Source organism: Geotrypetes seraphini, chromosome 16 (assembly GCF_902459505.1).
Source record: "Geotrypetes seraphini chromosome 16, aGeoSer1.1, whole genome shotgun sequence".
In the NCBI taxonomy this organism is placed as follows: Eukaryota; Metazoa; Chordata; class Amphibia; order Gymnophiona; family Dermophiidae; genus Geotrypetes; species Geotrypetes seraphini.
In genome coordinates, this window is record NC_047099.1 from 26,793,753 (window position 1) to 26,817,024 (window position 23,272).

Sequence of the window (23,272 nt, forward strand, 5' to 3'; positions counted from 1 at the left end):
GTTAAAAAGCCGCTGGAGTGTTCGTGTAGTCGCGTGCGTGTGTGGGCGGAAGCTTCTCCTCTGACGCAACCGGAAACTTCTGCCCACACACGCACGTGACTTCACATACACTCTGGCAGCTTTCAACAAGTCTGCAACCTTAAAACACGCCACGAAGGTAAGGGGGAGGGAGATAGATAGATTTGGGTGGGTAGGTAGGTAAGAAGGAGGGAGGGGCCGTGCACGATCCCTCCCTTAACTGCGGGGACAAGGCCATTCACCGCTCCACGGGGCGGTGGATGGCCTTGTCCCCGTAGCTGCGGTGAGCACCTTTCTCCCCTCCACCGTTTTGGCAGGTTACTTGTGACTAGCTGCGGGTAACATCCACCTCTTGAAACTTCCCTATCAGTAGGGAGGTCCTACCCCACCCCTGTAACCTGAGGGAGGGAGACTTGATCTTTCAAATATGGGAATATCCAGGTTAGTATCATCACAGGAATGTTCCAAGATGAAGATTCTGTTGAAATATCTCAGCATTCCTTAACCACTGAGACTATGATTTCTAAGATTCCTCTTCCAGTTTCTTTTTCTTATCATTCAACGGAGGACTCTTCTTTAAAGGACATAATGAAGGCAAAACGTTAGAAGATAACTTACTGATCCTACAGTAAATTTACTTAGGATGCCTCAATTAAATTTACTGAACAAGATTCTAGATTGGCTATGCTAGAGAAAAATGTTGGTAGAATGGAATCTCAGATTAAACTTTGCCAATCTGCACAGGCTTCTGCTATGAAGGATAATTTGATGATCCATTCAAGATTAGAAGCATTTGAAAATATTTCTAGAGCAACTAATTTGAGATTATTGAATGTTCCAGTGACCCATTTTCTCTCTCCCAGGGAATTTTTCAAAATATATGTAAAAGAAGTACTACAACTGGTTTTAGATAAGGATATTATTTCCACGTAGTACAAGAGAAATTGCTCAAGAGGGTGGGATTGATAATATAAAGTTTCCTGATAGTTTAGATCTTACAAAATTTCTGGAAACAATTCATGATTCTATATCTAAGAAATCTACTTTATTGGTTACTCTTTCAATCAGTGGAAAAGAGGATTGTTATGAAAGATTATTTTCCAAATAAATTGCTATTATTTTATAGTTAATTTCTGGTTTTCCTGAGGTGTCCAGACAGACTCAAATTCAACGTAAAGCCTTCCTCCTCCTCCTGAGGCTTAAGGTCCTGGCAGGAGGTGGCTCCTTTTTCTTAAAAATTCCTTGTAAATGTCTGGTCACATGGGAAACTGAATCTTATATTTTCTTAGATCCAAGTCATTTAGAAACTTTTATTTTGAATAAGGCTAAAAAGAATTTAAAATAATTTCACTTTCTCCTTTAGGTTTTTTTAGGTTTCTATACTTCCACTTCAGGTGATCGAGGCAAGCAGCGTGCCTGATTTTAAGAAGAAATGGGATCGTCACGTGGGATCTCTGCACAGAGATAAATAGGGGAGGGTCATTGGGGTAGGCAGACTAGATGGGCCGCGGCTCTTATCTGCCGTCTTTTTCTATGTTTCTAACTATATAGCTTGCTCCTTTGCTCCTCATGATACCGTATATCCTCGAATATAAGTTGATCCAAATATAAGTCGAGACCCCTTCCCCCCAAAAAAAAGAAAAAAAAAGAGGAAAAATGGTTGACTAGAATATAAGTCAGGCAGCTTAATATTCAAGTGCCCTGCCCTGTCAGGCTCTGCCCCCAACCCCCTCCCTGCCAGGCACTGCACCAAGCTCCATTCCTGCCAGGCACTGCACCCAGTACCTTTCCTTCCCTCCCTCCCGCTGAGCGGCTTTCTTACTTCTAGAGTGTTAAGAAGACATACGCAACGCTGTACAGAGTCACGAAGGAGACAGTCCCTGCTTGAAAAAGCTTACAGTCTAAACAGAGAAGACATAAACAGGATGCCAACCCACCCTGGCAGGGTGGGGGATACACTTGGGATGGTGAGCAGTGGGGAGTAGGGTTGTAAATGGAAGGATAGGTCACACATGGCTTTCTGACATGGGGCCTGCAGCATTGATTTCTGACAGGGTAGAAGCAGGTACTACAAATCCCAGAAAGCTTTGGAATGAGTGACCAAGGAATCTCCCTCCTGGAACTGGGTCCATCCAATGACGCTGCTTCTTTTGGGGGAGGGGAAGGAAGGGTGTCTCTCTAATGCATGTGTGTGAGTCCGTGAGCTCCCCCATGACCCAGGCCAGCATCCAGTGCTTCTGACCTGTCTGGAAAAGTTGGCTCATTCGGGCACGTAAATCCATCACGTCAATAAAGTTACGTGAATCTGTGTGCGAGGGGAGGGGTTACCGCCCTCTCGCTTTCCCAATGAGTCTGTCCAATTGAAGAATCTCGGCCTCTGTCCAATGGCACAAGGCTGGGGGCGCTGCGGCTCATTTTTTGTCCAATAGCGAATGGAGGGGGGTGGAAGCAAGAAGGAGCTAGGGGCGGGAAGGCTTGTTCTCTGGAAACCTCGCACAATTAGTGCTGACCAATAGGAGAGGCAGACGGTGGGAGGCATGATCAACATTTCCTCTTCGGTTACCAATCAGAAGCTGTGGCCATTGGTGGGCCGTGTACTTAGCTGGTTGTGTGGTGTGGGGCTGGGCGGAAGCATTCCCTTGGCTTTTCTGCCAGGGTTCCTCCTCGCTTCCCACCCTGGAATGATATTGCTGTGGCTATGGAGAGCCAAAGGCTGCCAGGGAACCTCGTTGTGCCGACACATCCGATGAAGCTGTGCGAGGCACCTGCAGTGACGCAGGGAAGGGAGCAGGGTGCAGAGCCTGGCGGTGGCTTGCAAGAATTCTGGGAGGGGGCGTTGGCTCAAAAATCCCAGTTTATATTCGAGTATATACGGTAATTAGAAAATAATAGTAAATATCGAAGAACTAAGGCCAGTACTGCTCTTCCGGAGTCTGTTATAGGGGAAAACACCCTCCAGAGATTCAAGACAAGGCTAGACAAGTTTCTGCTGAACTGGAATGTACGCAAGTGAGGCTGGTCTAGGTTAGGGCACTGGTCTTTGACCTGGGGGCTGCCGCGTGAGCGGACTGTTGGGCACGATGGACCACTGGTCTGACTCAGCAGCCGCAATTTTGTATGTTCTTATGTACTGGGCAGACTTGCACGGTCCGTGTCTGTATATGGATGTTGGTGGAGGATGGGCTGGGGAGGGCTTCAATGGCTAGGAGGGTGTAGATGGGCTGGAGTGAGCCTTGACAAAGACTACAGCAGTTGGAACCTAAGAACAGTACCGGGCAGAGCTTTGGATTCTTGCCCAGAAATAACTAAGAAAAAAAAAAAAACCAATAAAATTGAATCAGGTTCGGTAGACTGGATGGACCATTCGGGTCTTTATCTGCCGTCATCTACTATGTTACTATACGTTATTATGATGTAGGCTTGATTGGATGATTGTTTTAGTCTGTTTCTTTTCTTTGTAATTTCTATATTGCCAATTACTTAATGATTTCTATATATGAAGAATTCCTAAATAAACATTAAAAAAAAAGGAAAATGGGGATTACAAACCAGGAGAGAACCAGCAGGGGAGGGAAGGGAGAGATGCAGAGAGTCTTCAGCTGGTGGAGCTTGGGGAACCCTGCCAGCCAATGCTGGGTGGGCCTGAGCCCAGTTGGCCCACCACCATCGCTGGGGGCACAGATTCATCCTTCCTCTCACCTCCCCCACCCATCTCCCTACCTCTGATGCAGTTGAGTCAGGCCTTTCCCGCAAGAGGTTTTCCAATTGGCTTTTCCTCATGCGCTGATCATTCTGCTGACCCCTCTGCAGAAACGCCCCATCCTTTCCTGTCCTCATGTATTCAGCGCTGGCTCTCCGCCACACTGAGGATCTCTTGGGTGTGAGCAGCTGCTGTATTCTGCCTGCTAAGCTACGCCTTAGTGTGCTCACACTGTTGAAGTTCTCATCCACTGGATGTAGCTTGGATGCACCCTGACGGTCCATGTTCAGCCGTTCCATGCAGCCTTCGGAGCCTTGCCAGGGTAGGTGATCGCTGCAGGTGTCGTCGGTGCTAGACAGACTCCCGTCTTCTGAACCCAAAGGCTGGGCTACCATGATGCTGGGGAGACTCCCATTCACAGGTCGCACAGGTCGGCTCATCATGGAAGAGTCCAGAAAGCTGTGCTGAATGGTAGGAGTAGAGTCAGCATTGCTGGACACCGCTGTCCCCCCAACAGCCTGCATCACTAATTCAAGAAAAAACAGAGAATGAGAGACAAACAGTGCCGAGGAAAATTTCAGCTGGATTCCCCGGAGCGTCAGGCGGGCGGGCACAGTGCTTAGTTGGAGGTAGATGTCTGCACGGGAACGGGGATCGCGGGAATCCCGCTGTCCCGCGGGAATCCCCCCCCACAACCCACGGGACTCCCACGGGGACCCCCCTCTAGCCAACGGGACTCCCACGGGGATGGAAGGTTTTGGAAGCAGGGTTCGTAAAGAGGGGGTTTATAAGTTAATTACCTGAACAGAAAACAAAAAAAAAGGGTTCCACCAAAGAGATTCCACAAGGAAAACAGCAGCGCAAACACAAAAGAAACTGTTGAATTGATGATCCTGTCAGAAGTAATTGCTGCTTTTTATGGGAACGGGTGGGGATGGAGGTAATTCCTTGCGGGGACGGAGAGGATCCTTGCAGGGACAGGTGGGGACAGAGAGGATCCTGGTGGGGATGGGTGGGATTTCTGTCCCTGTGCAACTCTCTAGTTGGAGGTCATACTTATGACAAAATAAACACTCAGCCTTGGATATATTTAGCATAAAGAACACCAGGGCAATCAGCACCAGTAGGTACTGCCACTCCCCTACAGATGTCTCACAAGCCTGTCACTGACTTGATTTTTTTTTTGTGTGGATGGAGGATAATCACTGGTCAAACACCAGGCCCCAGGGCAAGGGTTACCAACTCAAAAGAGCAGTGAAGCAAAGGGAAGGATGAAGAGACCCCAAGTGAGGAAAAAAAACAGCAAAAGGGCAGCAGAGCAACCCGTGGGACAATGCCCCTGTACGGTTCTGTAGGGATAGCAGCCAGTCCACTCCACATTTAACCATCTGACTTACTGTGTGATATAGCTATGTTCTGTGTTCTTCGCTCACAGCTCATACTGCGGCTCTTTATCAGCTTCCCCTGAAACCTCTCCCGATTCTCACGCATGCTCCGACTAGCCCAAGTCTCCTGACGATGGAGGCGTGAAGTGTCTTGTATCTCCCTCGGGGACCCCTTTGTTCCGTGACCTGAAAAGCATCACAGTGAAAGACTAAGTTATCACCCTCTATCATGACTTTCCTATCTAGTTTTACACTCAAGAGGCAGAATATATCGTGTGCAGAGGAAGTCTCTCGCACACAGATTCTGTCTTCAACAATGGATTAGCTAAAGCTCCCCCAAATCTACCTCCTCCAGGAACTTGTCCATACCTCATTTAAACCCCATCTAGACAGACTCCACAGCTTAACTGTGCGATTTGTTTTCAGTCTACTAGTTGAGTTTCATGGTCTGATCTCTTGTTCCAGTTCCCTCTTTAAACTTACTTCCCAATCGTGTTTTAAAAGTGATTTTATCCCCTTCTCAGGAGTCTTTTTCTCCAGGCTGAAGAGCCTCACCTCTTTGAGCCTTTCTTTGTAAGGGAGGTGCTCCAGCCCCTTTATCATTTTCTAGCTCCTCCGTGTCCTATCTGAGATGCGATGATCATACCGCATACATCGGGGACCTATCCAGAGGCATAATGATATTCTCAGCTTTGTTTTTCCATCCCCTTTTCAGATCATCCCTAACATTAAGCTGAAAATTTCAACTATTAGCCACGACGACTCCATTGTACTTGGAATTTTCTCTCCTTGCGGGCACCACTTTGAACTTGTATTGTATTTCATCTTTCATTTAGACCCCCGTCTCCTAGTTTCACAAGATCCCTCTGCAAATCCTCGTAATTTTCTGCCACGTTAACAAACGGATATGTTTGTTATCCACAGATTGATCACCTCACTCATCATTCCTATCTTTGGATCATTTATGAACATGTTAAACAGAGTATCGATCTGTGCTTTTAACATATTCATAAAAGATCTGGAGAAAGGAGCAGCAGGTGAGACAATCCTGTCTTGTCACTGCGATGCTTTTGTACCCCAGTACCACACTGTCCCAATGGCTATCTTTCTCACTCTTCAAGGTGAAGCATCTTTAGTCCCATTCTAACCTGTACAATTACGTCAAAAGGACTGAGCAGTTCATGTCCATACCTCTCTCCAATATATCTCCTTTCCCTTTTTCAATGCTGCCATTTCTCACCTGGGCTCTGCTGGCCAATCCTGGAAGCCTCCTGCTGCTGTCTCTCTTTCAAGGGCTGTCGGAACTGGGCCGCACCTAAAACCACATTGCGTAATTTGGCCCAGCGAAGCCTCCCTCCTTGGGTACTAGAAGGCCATTTGCTTTCCAGTACAGCCTGATGACAAACATAAGGATATAAAAATATCACCTTTCAGGGAGAGGAGGGGGTAGGAAACAGGAGAGGGAGAGAAATCAGTGTGAAGAGTAGCAGAAACACTGGCGGGAGGGTCACAAAGACAAGACCATACCTTGTTGTAGTAACCATATGTGATTGTGTTTGGCACTATTCCAGCTTTCTTCATCTCCAGCATCACCCGCACGGCTAACACCGGCTCACCATACAGCCCACACAGCTGCATCAAAATGCGGTAACAGACCTAGAAAAAGAGGGCACCAAATTTGACTTCAAACAGAAGCTTCATCACACTCAGAGGGAAATTATTTTCAACCAACTGAAGCATATTTATTCCCATGCGGCTAATACACAAATTTACATGGCAGAAGCAAACAGTTCTCTGATGGAGCATGCTCTGGGAAAACAACGTAGTCCTATGTTCTCTTCTATCTGTATAAATAAAGAGAATTTTACTCTATCCTCGAATCCCTGTAAACCAGGGATCTCAAAGTCCCTCCTCGAGGGCCACAATCCAGTCGGATTTTCAGGATTTACCCAATGAATATGCATTGAAAGCAGTGCATGCACATAGATTTCATGCATATTCATTGGAGAAATCCTGAAAACCCGACTGGATTGCGGCCCTCAAGGAGGGACTTTGAGACCCCCCTGCTGTAAACCCACACATCTGGACTGGTTTTGAATCTCTTACCAGCAGACAGAGACCGAGAATCACTGGTTTAATGGCATCACCCTATAAAGGTCCTGTGCAGTCCACAGCTAATGGTTTCCATAACAAAGCAACTGACAACACCGTGAGCACTGGAACAAGAACTGTTAACCGAGTCAGAACTAACCTACAGAACTAGAAAAAACCAAGAAGCAAATCTGAAAGGAAAAATAAATCAAAACCCTGCTCTTCAAAAAATCTATACTGCTCTCCTAATCCCTCCCCTTATCCCCCCCTCCCCTTTAATTCCCTCCCCCAAAAAGTCTGTTCCTATTCTGCTATTTCTTCATCTCCAAAGACTCAACCATGTAAACAACTCCTTAAAATTGCAAACCTCCTGGAAATGTAACCAACTCCCTGAATTTTAATTCCCCTGGAAATGTCCAGTTAGTCTCTTTTGTAATCCGCCTAGAACTGCAATGTACAGGCAGAATAGAAGTCATTAATGTAATGTAATGATTCGATTATGGTCTTTTGTGAGGAAGCAAAAAAAAAATTTAGCTTTTTCTTGATTTAATTTCAATTTAAATTCTTGCCTCCAGGAATCTATCAGATTCAAAACAGACTCTATGATCTGTATACTATCAGATACAACTGTACTACAAGGGATGATAATTGTTATATCGTCAGCATAACTGAACAGTTTAGACAAGTTCCTGGAGGAAAAGTTCACAGACTGCTATTGAGACAGACATGGGGGAAGCCACTGCTTGCCCTGTATTGGTAGCATGGAATGTTGCTACTCTTTGGGTTTTGGCCAGGTACTAGTGACCTAGATTGGCCACCATGAGCACGGGCTACTGGGCTTGATGGACCATTGGTCTGACCCAGTAAGGCTATTCTTATGTTTTGGTTTTTGTTTCTCTCTTCTCATCTGTTTTTGGGGGGTTTTAACCACTAACTCCCAAATGTAGTGCATGAACTCACTAGGACTGGGTTCTGGACTGGTATGGAAGAACTCAAGGAAAGAAAATTAGCAGGTAAGACAATTAGAAACATAGAAACATGATGGCAGATAAAGGCCAAATGGCCCATCTAGTCTGCTCAACCGCAGTAACTAATATCTCTTTCTCTCTCCGAGAGATCCCAAGTGCCTATCCCAGGCCCTTTTGAATTCAGACACAGTCTCTGTCTCCACCTTCTCTTCTGGGAGACTGGACCATGCATCTACCACCCTTTTTGTAAAAAAGTATTTCTTAGATTACTCCTGAGCCTATCACCTTTTAACTTCATCCTATGCCCACTCATTCTAGAGCTTCCTTTCAAATGAAAGAGACTTGACTCATGCGCATTTACAATACATAGGTATTTAAACATCTCTATCGTATCTTCCCTCCAAAGTATACAGATTGAGATCTTTAAGTCTGTCCCCATACGCCTTATGATGAAGACCACACACCATTTTAGTAGCCTTCCTCTGGACCGACTCCATCCTTTTTATATCTTTTTGAAGGTGCGGCCTCCAGAATTGTACACAATATTCTAAATGAGGTTTCACCAGAATCTTATACAGAGGCATCAATACCTCCTTTTTCCTACTGGCCATACCTCTCCCTATGCAACCTAGCATCCTTCTAGCTTTCGCCGTCACCTTTTCAACCTGTTTGGCCACCTTAAGATCATCACATACAATCACACCCGAGTCCCGCTCTTCCGTCGTGCACATAAGTGCACTGTACCGTTCCCTCTGGTTTTTGCAGCCCAAATGCATGATCTTGCATTTCTTAGCATTAAATTTTAGCTGCCAAATATCAGACCATTCTTCAAGCTTCGTCAGGTCTTTTTTCATGCTATTCACACCATCCGGCGTGTGTACTCTATTGCAGATTTTGGTATCATCCGCAAAGAGGCAAATCTTACCCAGCAACCCTTCAGCTGTGAAGAAGATCTTGCAAAAGGACACCTCGCCCTTGTCCCAATCAGGATAATATTGATGCAGAAATACAAGTGCCAGGTGCGGCTCTATAGTCCTGCCCACAATTTGAGAATACGTGGCAAAAACATTGTTCCAATACCCCTGAATCTCCCCACAATGTCACCACATATGGAAATAAATCCCCTCCGCCCCACATTCCCGCCAACAATATCATACCATATTTTTGCCAACCTCACTGGAGTGAAATACCAGCAGAAAAGGGCCTTAAACCCGTTTTCCACCTGCAATGTGGCCAGACCCAGAGAAGAAGTGTGGCTCCAAGCCTGATCCCAGACGCTTAGGAGTAGGGGCTGACCCAAATCCCTCTCCCAGGCCACCATATAAGCTAATGGTGCCTCTCCTCTGGCATTCAAACATTTATAAATAGCCGAGATACTACCCTTGGAAAGGAATGGTCCCAGCAATGCTTCAAACCCAGGCTTCCCCACTGCCAGCTCCTTTTGGATTCCAGACACCTGAATATAATGTTTAACCTGCAAGTAGGAGAAGAGATCTTGGTAGCATAGACCAAAACGTTCCTGTAATTCCCCAAACAGTTTAACTCCACCCCATCCTAGACATAAAAGTTGCCTCACATATATCAGTCCCTGCCACTCCCACCAAGCAAAAATCTCAGGGCCTCTGCTCGGATGAAACTCCGGATTGAAGCATAATGGAGTGAACCACGAATGATGCCTCCCTTGCAGCAATGACCGACATGTATCCCTCCATGCCCACATGGTTACCTTGATGCCGAAGACCCCTCCCCCACTAAAGTTGGGAGCCATGGGAGATAAGTCAGAGGAGGTCCATCCACCCCAGCCTGTTCAATGTCAACCCACTGTTTAAGTGATTGAGGCTGCCTGGTAATATCAGAGGAGGACTAGAACCACCAGTCCACCATCCTTCTTACTACAACACAGAATCTTGTGGCTCACTCAAGGCAGGCGCCGCGCCCAGACAAAGGCCAAGTGACAATGTTGTAATTTAAGCAAAACTCGCCTCTCCACCCATAAAGGAAAAGCAACTGAGACAGAATCATCATCTTGACCACTTCAATGAAGCCAATCCAAGAGAGATAAAGATGCTGCCAGATATCTAAACTCTTATAAAGCTTTCGCAGGGCTAGCACAAAATTCAAGTCAAAGATACCCCCGGGGGGCCCAAAAAATATCCCCAAATATCTCAAAGATTTACTAACCCACCGAAAAGCAAAAGCAGCCTTCAGTGCACCCACCGTTGCCGAGGGCAGGTTGACATTCAAGATCTCCAACTTAGCCATGTTGACCCAGACACACATCCATACCTGGTCAGTTCCTCTGTGACCGAGAGTGATTGTTTAGGGTGTATCAGAGTAAAAAGGCTCAATTTATTATCCTGACAACAAACATCCACACCCCCCACCTCGAATGCGAGTGTTATCCCAAACCCGCTGAATCAATGGCTCTATCATCAGATTGAACAAGATCGGTGAGAGCGAGCATCTCTGCCGCATTCCCCGGAATAGTGGAAAGGGCTGGGAGTATCTACCATTTATCTTAACACAGCCCAAGGGCCCATTATAAAGAGATTTAATCCAATCCAACATGCAGGTCCCCAGGACCACCCACTCCGGAATTTTAAACAAAAAAGGCCAGGAGACCCTATCAAAAGCCTTTTTTGCGTCAGCTGAGAGAAACAGGGCCCCCTGGCCAGAACCTAAGGCATGATCTCTCAGATTAAGCACCCTCCGAATATTATCGCTGACCTGTCCAGATATTATCAGGACCTGTCCCGACTGGTCCGAATGAATGAGTCTCGGGGGTCCAGCTTGTGAACCTATCCACCAAGATTAGCTGAATATTGACCCCACCTGTCCATCTCCAAACCACTCGTAGCTGGCCCTTCAACTTGTGCCACTGGGGAAAGGGCCACTGAAAATGCTTTTTTTCCAAATAAACTTTATTTACCTACAATGACCAACACTGCTAGAGCTGTTTACTGAGATAAGAATGGACTGCAGGAAACAGACTAACACCTCCCCATTCTTTCCAGTGAGGACAGGCAAATGGCAGACCTCCTCATCCCACTAAAAATATATCACAAACCTCCTCCCCTGGGATGGGCTCCGAGCTGCTTTTCATCTAACAGTGCTCCATTCAAAGTCTCTCCAGAAGACAGGTTCTAATCTGTTCTGGATGTGGCCTAGGCTATCATATGACCCTTTCTACTCATCCTTCTAATGGGGGACAGATTCTGATCTGCTCTTGATACATAACACTATCCCACTCTCTCTCTCTGGGAGAAGTTCCAATCCGCACCTCATCTGGTAGAAGAACCTTCTTGGTTTCCATGTGCTTAAGGACGTCATATGCCATCTGCAGTGCTTGAACCTTGCTGGAAGTCGCCCGTACATATGTCGGCAGATAGATGAACCACAATCCATAGCAGTGTCCCAAGAGACACTTGGCCCACATGTCTGGCATGGATGCATACTTCTGTGCCACACGCTGTGCCATCTTAATTTCCTGTGGAGCAAATTAGGGAGTTAAGATAAAGCTTCAAAAAGAAGAAACTCAAAATTCATGCAAAGAATGAAAAGGCTGCAAGAGTCTGTTCCTCTGCAAAGGCGCTGGAGAATATCCATGTAGATGCCACTGGTCCTGGGTAGTGATGGAGGGAGTGCATGCTAATGGGGAGGGGAAGGAGTTAACAGTTTGGGATTTGTGTGGCAGTGTGCGGTGATAGGGAGGGGGAGGGGTTACCTGTTTGGTTCTCCTTGGTGCAGGGCTGCTTGGTGCACTGCTCTTGGCCTGGAATAGCTGTGTCATTAGCTGGTCCTGGATGCCATCAAACAAGTCCTCTCTCAATGAAGGGAAGCTATCATAGCTTCAAAGAGAAGAGATATTACATGTTGCCAGGGACAAAGCTCACCATTTCCCTGCCTAGAAGAGGAAATCCATCGGCGTACAGTGGACACACACAGTGAAGCCCCAGCTCATCAAAGGATCTGTTCCCAACTGAAGGGATCTTTACCAGAGGCTAGCAATTAGAAAATGACATGGGGACAAATATGTCTCCATCTCGTTCCCTCGAGTTTTGTCACAGTCCCTGTCCCATTCTTGTAAGCTCTGCCTTTAACTGCACAAGCCTCGAACACGTATGATTTTAAAGTGTTTGAGGCTTGTGCAGATGAAGACGGAGCTTAGGCATTGGTGGAATGAGGCATTATGACATCACAATCTGAGTTCTAGAATGTTGCTACTTATGATTTTAAAGGGTTTGAGGCTTGTGCAGATGAGGACGGAGCTTGCAGGAATAGGGAAGGACAGGAAAAGAACTCACGGGGGTGGGACGGGAAAATGAGTTCCCGCAGGGACGGGGAAAAATTTGTCCCCGTGTCATTCTCTACTAGCCATCACTGGAAAACATGTCACTACTACCCTACCAGCAGGATGCCCACATAAGAGCCAAATCTGGAGAGCCAGCTGGATGCACATCAGCCCAGCTGCTCCACGAGTTTTGAAAATGTTCATGGTGCAAGCAGGTGAAGGAATACGGTAAAGAGTAAAGGATCATGGATTTGATGAAAAGATTATGTTCTTAGTAGTTCCTGAACCTGTGGGTAGTCAATCTCCTGTCACAAGAATTCTTATGGAAACAGAGAAATATGATGGCAGATAAAAGCCAAATGGTCCATCTAGTCTGCTCATCTGCAGCATCCACCACCTCCTCCTCTACCTGAGAGACCCCATGTGCCTGTCCCATGCATTCTTTTTTTCATTTTAAATTTTTTATTCATTTTACATCACTAATTTAAAATAGTCATTTAAAGCTTCAAAGGACTCTCATTATTCATAATTGGGTCTCCTGAAGAAGACAAATGAAACGGGGCCACGTTGGGACCCCAAACCTTTTATAAAACTAAGTAACATTATTACAATTCACCTATCTTAAGTTATGTTTGCTTTTATGAAACATACAAAGAATGCCATCATGTTTTGAAGTAGTTTAAAGGACTGTGATATATTTTTTATTTTTCCTGGCTTGGAGCGTGATCACTATATAAAAAGCTGCAATGACTGGAAGGTAAACTCTGTACCAATACTAGGGGGGTATAAACCTTCCCTGAAGAGTTTCATGTCTCTGAGCAACTTCTAAAAATTTTTGATCAATCTCCATAGACAGGTTTTAAGTGAGGTCAGTTTACTTTCTGATGAAAGATGGATGCAAGGCAGAAAGTGAAGACGGAGAGAAAACCAGTCAAAGGACAAGAAGGCCTGGAAACAGTTAAAAACACAGAAAAATAAAGTCACCAGCCAACAAAGGAAGGGAAAATTATTTTAGTTTCAATATAGTGATTGAAATGTGTCAGTTTTGAGAAAGGAAAGATATTAAATGTGAGGGCTGCAGAAAAAATAGGGTACTTGGAGGGCCGCAGAAAAAATAGTTAATGACAATTTTGCATAAGGTAAAACTCTTTATAGTTTATAAATCTTTAATAAGACATTAACTTTTTTCTGCGGTCCTCCAAGTACCTACAAATCCAAAATGTGGCCCCACTAAGGGTTTGAGTTTGAGACCATTGCTCTGGGCTGTCCTCCAATTTCTCAGTTCATATCAAAGCAAATGGTCAGCCCTGGATAGGAAATAGAAAAGGGAGGGGTATGAGAACTCTCCCCACGAAACATGTCTGTTCTACTCATATCATTAACATATAACAGATGACAAAAAAGCTGGCCATTTGCAATATATAACAGTCACCAACCTGAGCATAACCTGAACTAAGAGTGTGGATATTCTACAGATGTCTAGAATCCTCAAGGCAGTAAGCAGGCAAATGAACATCTGACAGGGTGGACTTCAGGCAAAAAGTGTTTGTCTGCTTGAAAGAAGATTACTAAGGTATTATTTATTTATTTATTTATGTTTAGTAGTTACATATCACTTATAACCTAAGTTGTTTACATTCAGGTACTCAAGCTTTTTTCTCCTATCTTGTCTCGGTCGGCTCACACTCTTTTTAATGTACCAGGGACAGTGGGGGGATTTAGTGACTTGCCTAAGGTCACAAGGGGCAGTCTGGGATTTTAAACCCACAATCTCAGGGTGCTGAGGCTGTAACTCTAACCACTGCGCCACCCAATCCTTCCTTCCAGTGCGACAGACAATTTAGTCCTGAACCTGTGGGATGTAACAAAGTAGTCCCCAGAGTTTAGGGTAGGGCAGATGAGCCTGCTGACAGCATGGATGATCTAAATGCGGAGTCCATTTTGGCTGCTACGTCCATCCTATAAAATTTTGTGAACATATGGAAAGAGGACCATGCTGCCACTCTACAAATTTCTTCCAGGGATGCACTTGCGCTGCACCCCAGATCGAACCTGGACTTTTTTCCTGGCCCTCGCACCATCAGGGCCCTAACACCCCCCCCTCCAAAGGACTAAAGGAAGCTAAGCCAGTGCCCCCCCCATAAGAACATAAGAATTGCCATTGCTGGGTCAGACCAGTGGTCCATCATGCCCAGCAGTCCGCTCACGCGGCGGCCCTCTGATCAAAGACCAGCACCCTGAGACTAGCCCTACCAGCGCCCATTCTTGTTCAGCAGGATCTTGTCTAACTTTGTCTTGAATCCCTGGAGGGTGTTTTCCCCTATAACAGCCTTTGGAAGAGCGTTTCAGCTTTCTACCACTCTCTGGGTGAAGAAGAACTTCCTTACGTTTGTACGAAATCTATCCCCTTTCAACTTTAGAGCGTGCCCTCTTGTTCTCCCTACCTTGGAGAGGGTGAACAACCTGTCCTTATCTACTAAGTCTATCCCCTTCAGTACCTTGAATGTTTTGATCATGTCCCCTCTCAATCTCCTCTGTTCGAGGGAGAAGAGGCCTAGTTTCTCTAACCTTTCGCTGTACGGCAGCTTCTCCAGCCCCTTAACCGTCTTAGTCGCTCTTCTCTGGACCCTTTTGAGTAGTACCGTGTCCTTCTTCATGTATGGCGACCAGTGCTGGCCCAGTACAGCGGCATGATAACTTTCTCTGATCTGTTCGTGATTCCCTTCTTTATCATTCCTATTTCCTAGCATTCTGTTTGCCCTTTTTGCCACCGCCGCACATTGTGTGGACGGCTTCATCGACTTGTCGATCAGAACTCCCAAGTCCCTTTCCTGGGAGGTCTCTCCAAGTACCGCCCCGGACATCCTGTATTTGTGCATGAGATTTTCAAGTGCTGCATGGCATTTGGGATATGGACGATCCTCAGACAGCCATCCAGTACAAATATGGCATGAATCCAAGATATCCTGTCTTGCGGAGTCCATTACACCTATTTTAAAGCAAAAACAAGGTGTTTTGAAGCAGATAGAGGCTTTTATTGTCAAGTTGGAAAATCCAAGATGGCCGTCGCAGCAGCAATTTTAGTGCAAAAACATCCCACTGTGGTCCAAAAACTAACGATTTGGGGACTTTAGAGGTGGGGGACCCTGACTCTAATCCCTGAATACCCCCTTCAAAAATCTTTACAACCCCCCACCCACCCAATTTTGTTTCTCAGGCTGTCAGCCTGCTACTCACTGTGCCATGCTGTGTGCTGGGAGCTACAAGTGTTGAAGCTGCATACAGCTTACTAGGAGAACTTCTGCCTCAACAAGTCTGGAATCCAGACCACTTGTCTCTTCAGACTGCCTCTCGGTCACAACAAACCAGGTGGAAACCTCAATGCCCACCGGACCTCGTGCACACAGATGGAGGGGAGGAAAGCAGGCGGCTCCAATCCTGGAAAAACCGCCACCGAGCCACTCAGCTTAAGACCATTGCGGACAAACCTGGGGCAAGCCTTGCTCCCAAGGGATCAGTCCCTGAGCCCCCAAACTTTAAGCACAGGCTGTCCAAGTGGGTGCATTGCGAAGCAGACTCTTGACCTTAAAGTCTGCACTCTCCCGCAGCCAGAGATGCCCCAAGATTGGGGTCCTCTGAAGCACCGAAAAAGCCTTGCACACAGTAAGCAAAAGCCGAAATTAAATGAAAAACATGAGCAGAAAAGACAGGCTCCTACCATCTCACATGCAGAAAGACAACTGAGGAATTGGAGGGCAGCCTAGAGGGATGGAAGGTGGAGCAAAAGAATGCTAACGAGGCTCTTTACAAGAATTCTTGCAAGAAGAGGTTGACTACCCACAGATTCAGCAATAAAGTGTCTGTGGTACAAATAAAGCAGTTTACATATATGAAGGCCACTTGGCAGAAGCTTTTGGAAAAGTCCATAAATTATTATTAGCCATCAAGGCTTGGGAAAGGCATCACATCCTGTTTCACCACTGTGCCCAACCCCCATTTCAAGTATTTGGGTACAATACCAGGAAGTAAATTCATTCCTTACTGTTCATACCCAGGTACAAAAGAAAAACTGTGGGCCCACTAGGGACATAAGTACCTGTATATAAGATGTAAACTGTTTTGATTGTACCACACAGGCAGCACATCAAATCCATGCTCCTTTATTTTTCTCCTACCTGTGGATAAGCCCTAGCTTCCTCCAGGTCTACCTTTAACAACAGATTGTGAGCTTTTTCTCCAAGAGTTTAAGACTCAGTTATACTAACTGCTTTTACCACATCCTCCAGCAGCAAATTCCAGAGCTTAATTATACACTAGAAAATTACACAGGTACAAATTTGTCCTTGTCTACCCCCGTTCCCTTTTCTTCTGTCCCTGCCCCATTCCTACAAGCTCTGTCTTCATCTGCACAAGCCTCGAACACTTTAAAATCATAAGTGTTCGAGGCTGGTGTAGATAAGGACAGAGCTCGCAGGGATGGGGATGGGATAGTGACAGAATTTGTGGGGACGGGATGGGAATGGAGATAGATCCCACGGAGATGGAGACAAATTTGTTCCCATGTCATCCTTTGTTATGCATTGCATGAAAAAAAATAAAGATTCTTTCCAACTTTTTGAAATGTTCTATTTAATAGGACCGGCTCTCCAGGGGATACATTATCTTCTCACGTGGAACATGTCTCCAGGGGCTTCTGCCCAAGAAAGGTAGGTTAGGATGGCGATTGTAGTTGATGATTCAATTAGACATGCAGATGGCTAACAGAGAAAAATTAAGGCAGATAAAAACCATTTGGCCTATGTAGTCTGCCTAACCATGTCACCTACTATTCCTTCTTCGCCCTTAGAGAACCAACATACTTGTCCAAAGCTGTCTTGAATTCAGATACACTCTTTGTCTCCATCAGGGGGCTGTTCACCACCCTTCCTGTGGAAAAAGTATTTTCTAAGGTTACTTCTGAATCTATCCCCTTTCACTTGCATCCTTTGTCCCCTCATTCCAGAGCTTCCTCTCAATTGAGACTCGCCTCGTGCATTTATGCAACATAGTTTTTAAATATCTTTATCATATCCCACCCCCTTTTCTCCACAATATACATATTGAGAACTTTAAGTCCATCTCCACATGCCTTATGCTGAAGACCACCAGCCATTTTAGCAGCCTTCCTCTAGACCAACTCCATCCTGTTTATATCTTTCTGAAGGCGTATTCTCTAGAATTGTATACAATATTCTAAATAAGGTCTTACACCGGGGCCTGAATTCCTCCCTTTTTCCTTGGTGGCTGGTGAACTTGAGAATCACTTGGTCACTTGCCCGGAGGCCGCACCTTCAAAAAGATATAAAAAGGGTGGAGTTGATCCAGAAGAAGACTACTAAAATGGTGCGTGGTCTTCGTCATAAGGCATATGGGGACAGACTTAAAGAACTCAGTCTGTATATTTTGGAGGAAAGGCGGGAGAGGGGAGATATGATAGAGACATTTAAATACCTAAGTGGCATAAATGCGCATGAGTCGAGTCTGTCATTTGAAAAGAAGCTCTGGAAAGCACAGTTACTTACCGTAACAGGTGTTATCCAGGGACAGCAGGCAGATATTCTTAACACATGGGTGACGTCACCGACGGAGCCCTCGGTACGGACCTTTTTAACTAGAAGTTTCTAGTTGGCCGCACCGCGCGTGCGCGAGTGCCTTCCCGCCCGACGGAGGAGTGCGTGGTCCCCAGTTAGTATAAGCCAGCTAAGAAGCCAACCCGGGGAGGTGGGTGGGACTTAAGAATATCTGCCTGCTGTCCCTGGATAACACCTGTTACGGTAAGTAACTGTGCTTTATCCCAGGACAAGCAGGCAGCATATTCTTAACACATGGGTGACCTCCAAGCTAACAAAGAGGGAGGTGGGATGGTTGGCCATTAGGAAAATAAATTTTGTAATACAGATTGGCCGAAGTGTCCATCCCGTCTGGAGAACGCATCCAGACAGTAGTGAGTAGTGAATGTGTGAACTGAGGACCAAGTGGCCGCCTTGCAGATTTCCTCGATGGGCGTGGAGCGGAGGAAAGCTACAGAAGCGGCCATAGCTCGGACCCTGTGGGCCGTGACAGTTCCTTCCAGTGAGAGACCGGCCCGAGCGTAGCAGAAAGCAATACAGGCAGCAAGCCAATTGGAAAGTGTCCGTTTGGAGACAGGACGACCCAAACGGTTGGGATCGAAAGACAAAAATAGCTGAGGGGAAGTTCGATGAGCTCTGGTACGATCAAGATAGTAAGCAAGGGCACGCTTACAATCCAGCGTGTGCAACGCCTGTTCCCCAGGATGCGAGTGAGGCTTAGGGAAGAAGACGGGCAGCACAATGGACTGGTTAAGGTGAAAAGCCGAGACCACCTTGGGAAGGAATTTAGGGTGGGTACGCAGAACAACCTTGTCATGGTGAAAAACAGTGAACGGAGGGTCGGCAACCAGTGCATGCAGTTCGCTAACCCTCCTGGCAGAGGTGATGGCAATTAGGAAAAGCACCTTCCAGGTAAGAAGCCTGAGCGAAGTTGTGGCAAGAGGCTCAAACGGAGGTTTCATGAGGGCTGAGAGAACCACATTCAGGTCCCAGACGACAGGAGGAGGCTTGAGAGGCGGTTTGATATTGAAGAGCCCTCTCATAAATCTGGAAACCAGAGGATGAGCCATGAGGGGTTTTCCGAGAATAGGCTCATGAAACGCAGTGATGGCACTGAGGTGGACTCTGATGGAGGTAGTTTTGAGGCCAGCATTGGACAGTGAGAGCAAATATTCCAAGACAGTTTCCACCGCTAAGGAGGTGGGTTCCTGATGATGCCGGAGACACCACGAGGAGAATCTGGTCCACTTCTGATGGTAACATTGGAGAGTGGCCGGTTTCCTGGAGGCGTCCAAAATGAGGCGGACCGGTTGAGATAGATTCTCCGGAGAGGTCAGCCCGAGAGAAACCAAGCTGTCAGGTGGAGCGAAGACAGATTGGGATGCAGTAGAGACTGATGCTGCTGCGTAAGTAGAGTAGGAAACACAGGAAGTAGAATGGGTTCCCTGGAGCTGAGTTGGAGCAGGAGTGAGAACCAGTGTTGGCGAGGCCACCGAGGTGCGATAAGAATCATGGTGGCGTGATCTTTGCGGAGTTTGGACAAGGTCCGCAACATCAGAGGAAGTGGAGGGAAGGCATACAGGAACCGATCCCTCCAATCGAGCAGGAATGCATCCGGAGCCAGACGGTGAGGAGAGAAGAGTCTGGAACAGAATTGGGGCAGCTGATGATTGTGAGGTGCTGCAAAGAGGTCCACCTGCGGAGTGCCCCATCGAGCAAAGATGGATAGCAGAGTCGGAGGGTCCAACGTCCACTCGTGAGGTTGAAGGATGCGGCTGAGATTGTCGGCCAGAGAGTTCTGTTCGCCCTGGATATAGACCGCCCTGAGAAAGAGATTGCGGTCCGTGGCCCAGGTCCAGATGCGCAGAGCCTCCAGACAAAGGGGGCGAGATCCGGTGCCGCCTTGCTTGTTTATGTAGTACATGGCGACTTGATTGTCTGTGCATAGGAGGAGGACTTGAGGACAGAGAAGATGTTGGAAAGCCTTGAGAGCGTAGAACATGGCTCTGAGTTCCAGGAAATTGATGTGATGACGACGCTCCTGTGGGGTCCAAAGTCCCTGGGTGCGTAGATCTCCCAGGTGAGCCCCCCACGCGTAGGGGGACGCATCTGTGGTGATGATCATAGAGTGGGGGGGCAGATGAAAAAGTAGACCCCTGGAAAGATTTGAGGAGTTCAACCACCATTGGAGAGATTGCTGAAGAGATGATGTCACAGAGATGGGATGAGAAAGAAGATCCGTAGTCTGTGACCACTGGTTGGCGAGAGTCCACTGAGGTGTGCGAAGGTGGAGACGTGCCAGAGGAAGGACATGCACCGTCGAGGCCATGTGACCCAGGAGGACCATCATCTGTCGGGCAGGAATGGAGGGATGCATGAGTACCTGACGGCAGAGATGGAGCAGGGTCTGCTTGCGATCGGAGGGGAGAAAGGCCCTCATTAGCGTGGTGTCCAGAACTGCTCCAATGAATTGAAGTCGCTGGGTGGGAAGCAAGTGCGACTTGGGGTAGTTGATCTCGAACCCCAGGAGGTGGAGGAGAGAGATGGTGTGATGAGTGGCTTGTAGCACGAGTTGAGATGAAGGTGCTTTCACCAACCAATCGTCCAAGTAGGGGAACACCTGGAGGTTGTGAGACCTGAGGAAGGCCGCTACCACTATAAGGCACTTGGTGAAGACCCTGGGCGAGGAAGCGAGGCCGAACGGTAGCACTTTGTACTGATAGTGGTGGTGCAGTACCTGGAACCGCAGGTAGCGGCGGGAACTCTGATTGATGGAGATGTGAGTGTAGGCCTCTTTGAGGTCCAGGGAACATAGCCAGTCGTGTTGAGAAAGAAGAGGGTAAAGCGTGGCAAGGGAGAGCATTCTGAACTTCTCCTTGACCAGACACTTGTTGAGGTCCCTGAGATCGAGAATGGGACGGAGGTCTCCCGTCTTTTTGGGAACCAGGAAGTAGCGGGAGTAGAATCCCTGACCCCTTTGATCTGGAGGTACTTCTTCGATGGCATTGAGAAGGAGGAGGGATTGAACCTCCCTCAGGAGGAGGGGGGTTTGAGATGAGTGTGAAGCAGACTCTACGGGAAGGTTGTCTGGTGGAAGAGTCTGGAAGTTGAGAGAGTAGCCGTGGCGGATGATGTTGAGGACCCACTGGTCCGACGTGATGACTTCCCAACGGCTGGAGAAAATGGTGAGACGACCCCCGATAGGCTGTGGAAGAGGTCGTGAGGGAGGATGACTGGCTATGCCCTGGAGAGAAGAGTCAAAAGGGCTGAGACTGTTTAGTAGGCTGAGGCGGCTTAGAGGGTTGAGTGGCCTGAGATCGAGCCTGGGCATGGTGCTGCTGTTGACGAGGTCGCCGAGATTGTTGTGGAGGCGGATTGAGTGGCCTGGCTGAGAACCTCCGCTGGTAAGATGATTGAGGCCGATAGGGTCGAGCAGGCGGAGCCTTCTTTTTTGGCTTGATCAGGGTGTCCCACCTGGTCTCATGGGCCGAGAGTTTCTGGGTGGTGGAATCCAGGGACTCTCCAAAGAGTTCATCCCCGAGACAGGGGGCGTTGGCCAAACGATCCTGGTGGTTGATGTCCAGGTCGGAGACTCTGAGCCAGGCTAGTCGACGCATGGCTACGGCCATGGCAGAGGCCCGAGAGGTGAGCTCGAATGAGTCGTATATTGAGCGGACCATGTATTTTCGCATCTGGAGAAGACCAGAGATGTGTTGCTGGAATAGCGGGACCTTGCGCTCAGGAAGGTACTTCTGAAGGGCAGACAGCTGTTGGACCAAGTGTTTTAGGTAGAAAGAAAAATGGAAGGAATAGTTGTTTGCCCTGTTGGCCAGCATGGCATTTTGGTAAAGCCTCTTGCCAAATTTGTCCATGGTCTTACCTTCTCTGCCAGGAGGGGTAGAGGCATAGACACTGGAGCCATGAGTCTTTTTCAAAGTGGATTCCACTAAAAGGGACTCATGGGGCAATTGAGATTTGTCAAATCCAGGTATAGGGATGACTCGGTAAAGGTTGTCCAGCTTACGGGGGGCTCCCGGTACCGTGAGGGGAGTTTCCAAGTTCTTGTAGAACGTTTCCCGTAGGATGTCATGTACGGGAAGCTTGAGGAACTCCTTAGGAGGTTGCTCAAAGTCTAAGGCCTATAGAATGCTTGAGACTTTTTCGAGTCAGATTCTAGAGGAAGGGACAGGGCAGCAGACATTTCTCTCAGAAATTTAGTGAATGAGGACTGCTCTGGTTTAGAGGTGGCATCGGGTGCCGATGGTTCCTCATCAGATGAGGAGGGATCCTCCTCGGTACCGAGTGGAGTCTCCTCCCACAAATCAGGGTCTCTGACCTCTGGTGCATGTCGAGACACCGGGGTGGAGGGCGCGGTGTGGCGAGTCTTGGACAAAGACTTACCAGAGCGCACTGAAACGGTACCAGGGGAGGACGATCGGCGCCGTTCTTGGTCCCGAGAAGAATGCCGTACCGCCTGGTGCCGAGGAGGATCCACTGTGGTCTGAGAATGAACCACCGGATCGGCGTGAAGGTGTTGAGCCGAAAGGATCGGCATAGAGGTGTTTACCGGTACCGAAGGAGTGGACATCGGAGGCTCGGTGCGGGGCTCGGGCCGGTCTGGTACCGGAAGGAGCGGTGCCAGGATAGAGGGTAACAGTTGTTCAAGTTGTTTCTTCAACTGCTCCTGAAGCTGAGCCTGAAGAATGACCGAGATACGGTCATCTAGGGGTGGCATCGGAACCGCTTTCTTTTTCTTCGGTTCCTTGGATGCCGCTCCACGCCCCGGCGATGAGGAGGCCGATGACGAGGCACTCACCGATATCGGGGCGGAGCGCTTGCGGGACCGGTGCGATGCCGGTAGGGACGGTGTCGCCACCGTAGCTGGAGGGCGCTCGAGGGAAGAGGAAGGCTTCTTAGCCGGCTTACCTGGCGCCAGCGGCGCCGATGCGGGGTCGGTCGGTGTCGAGGTCGACGGTGCCGATTTTTGAGGTACCGCCGTGGAAGGTGAGGAGTCCATCGCCGACTCGGTGCCGAAGAGAAGAGTTTGTTGGATTCTTCGGTTTTTAAGTGTTCGTTTTTGCAGGGTGGCACAGCGGGTGCAGGAGTCCGCCCGATGCTCCGGACCCAGACACTGCAAACACCAATTGTGTGGGTCAGAAACGGAGATCGGGCGTGCACACCGCTGGCACTTCTTAAAACCGACCTGCGGG

The 23,272-nt window shown here is 47.7% G+C and overlaps 1 protein-coding gene across 8 annotated transcripts in view; it reads right to left on the minus strand.

Moving 5' to 3' along the window:
- DENND4B (DENN domain containing 4B) overlaps window positions 1–23,272 on the minus strand; it is a 99,069-nt gene that overhangs the window by 23,852 nt on the left and 51,945 nt on the right. For 7 of the 8 annotated variants that reach the window (XM_033924133.1, XM_033924139.1, XM_033924137.1 and 4 more), the window contains exons 15-20: window positions 11,887–12,010; window positions 11,443–11,649; window positions 6,631–6,759; window positions 6,344–6,497; window positions 5,116–5,289; window positions 3,739–4,244 (exon numbers count right to left, since the gene is read on the minus strand). In XM_033924133.1, the coding sequence (XP_033780024.1) occupies window positions 3,739–4,244; window positions 5,116–5,289; window positions 6,344–6,497; window positions 6,631–6,759; window positions 11,443–11,649; window positions 11,887–12,010 (1,294 nt within the window). The remainder of the gene's footprint in view (window positions 1–3,738; window positions 4,245–5,115; window positions 5,290–6,343; window positions 6,498–6,630; window positions 6,760–11,442; window positions 11,650–11,886; window positions 12,011–23,272) is intronic. The other variant, XM_033924138.1, reaches the window with a different exon arrangement.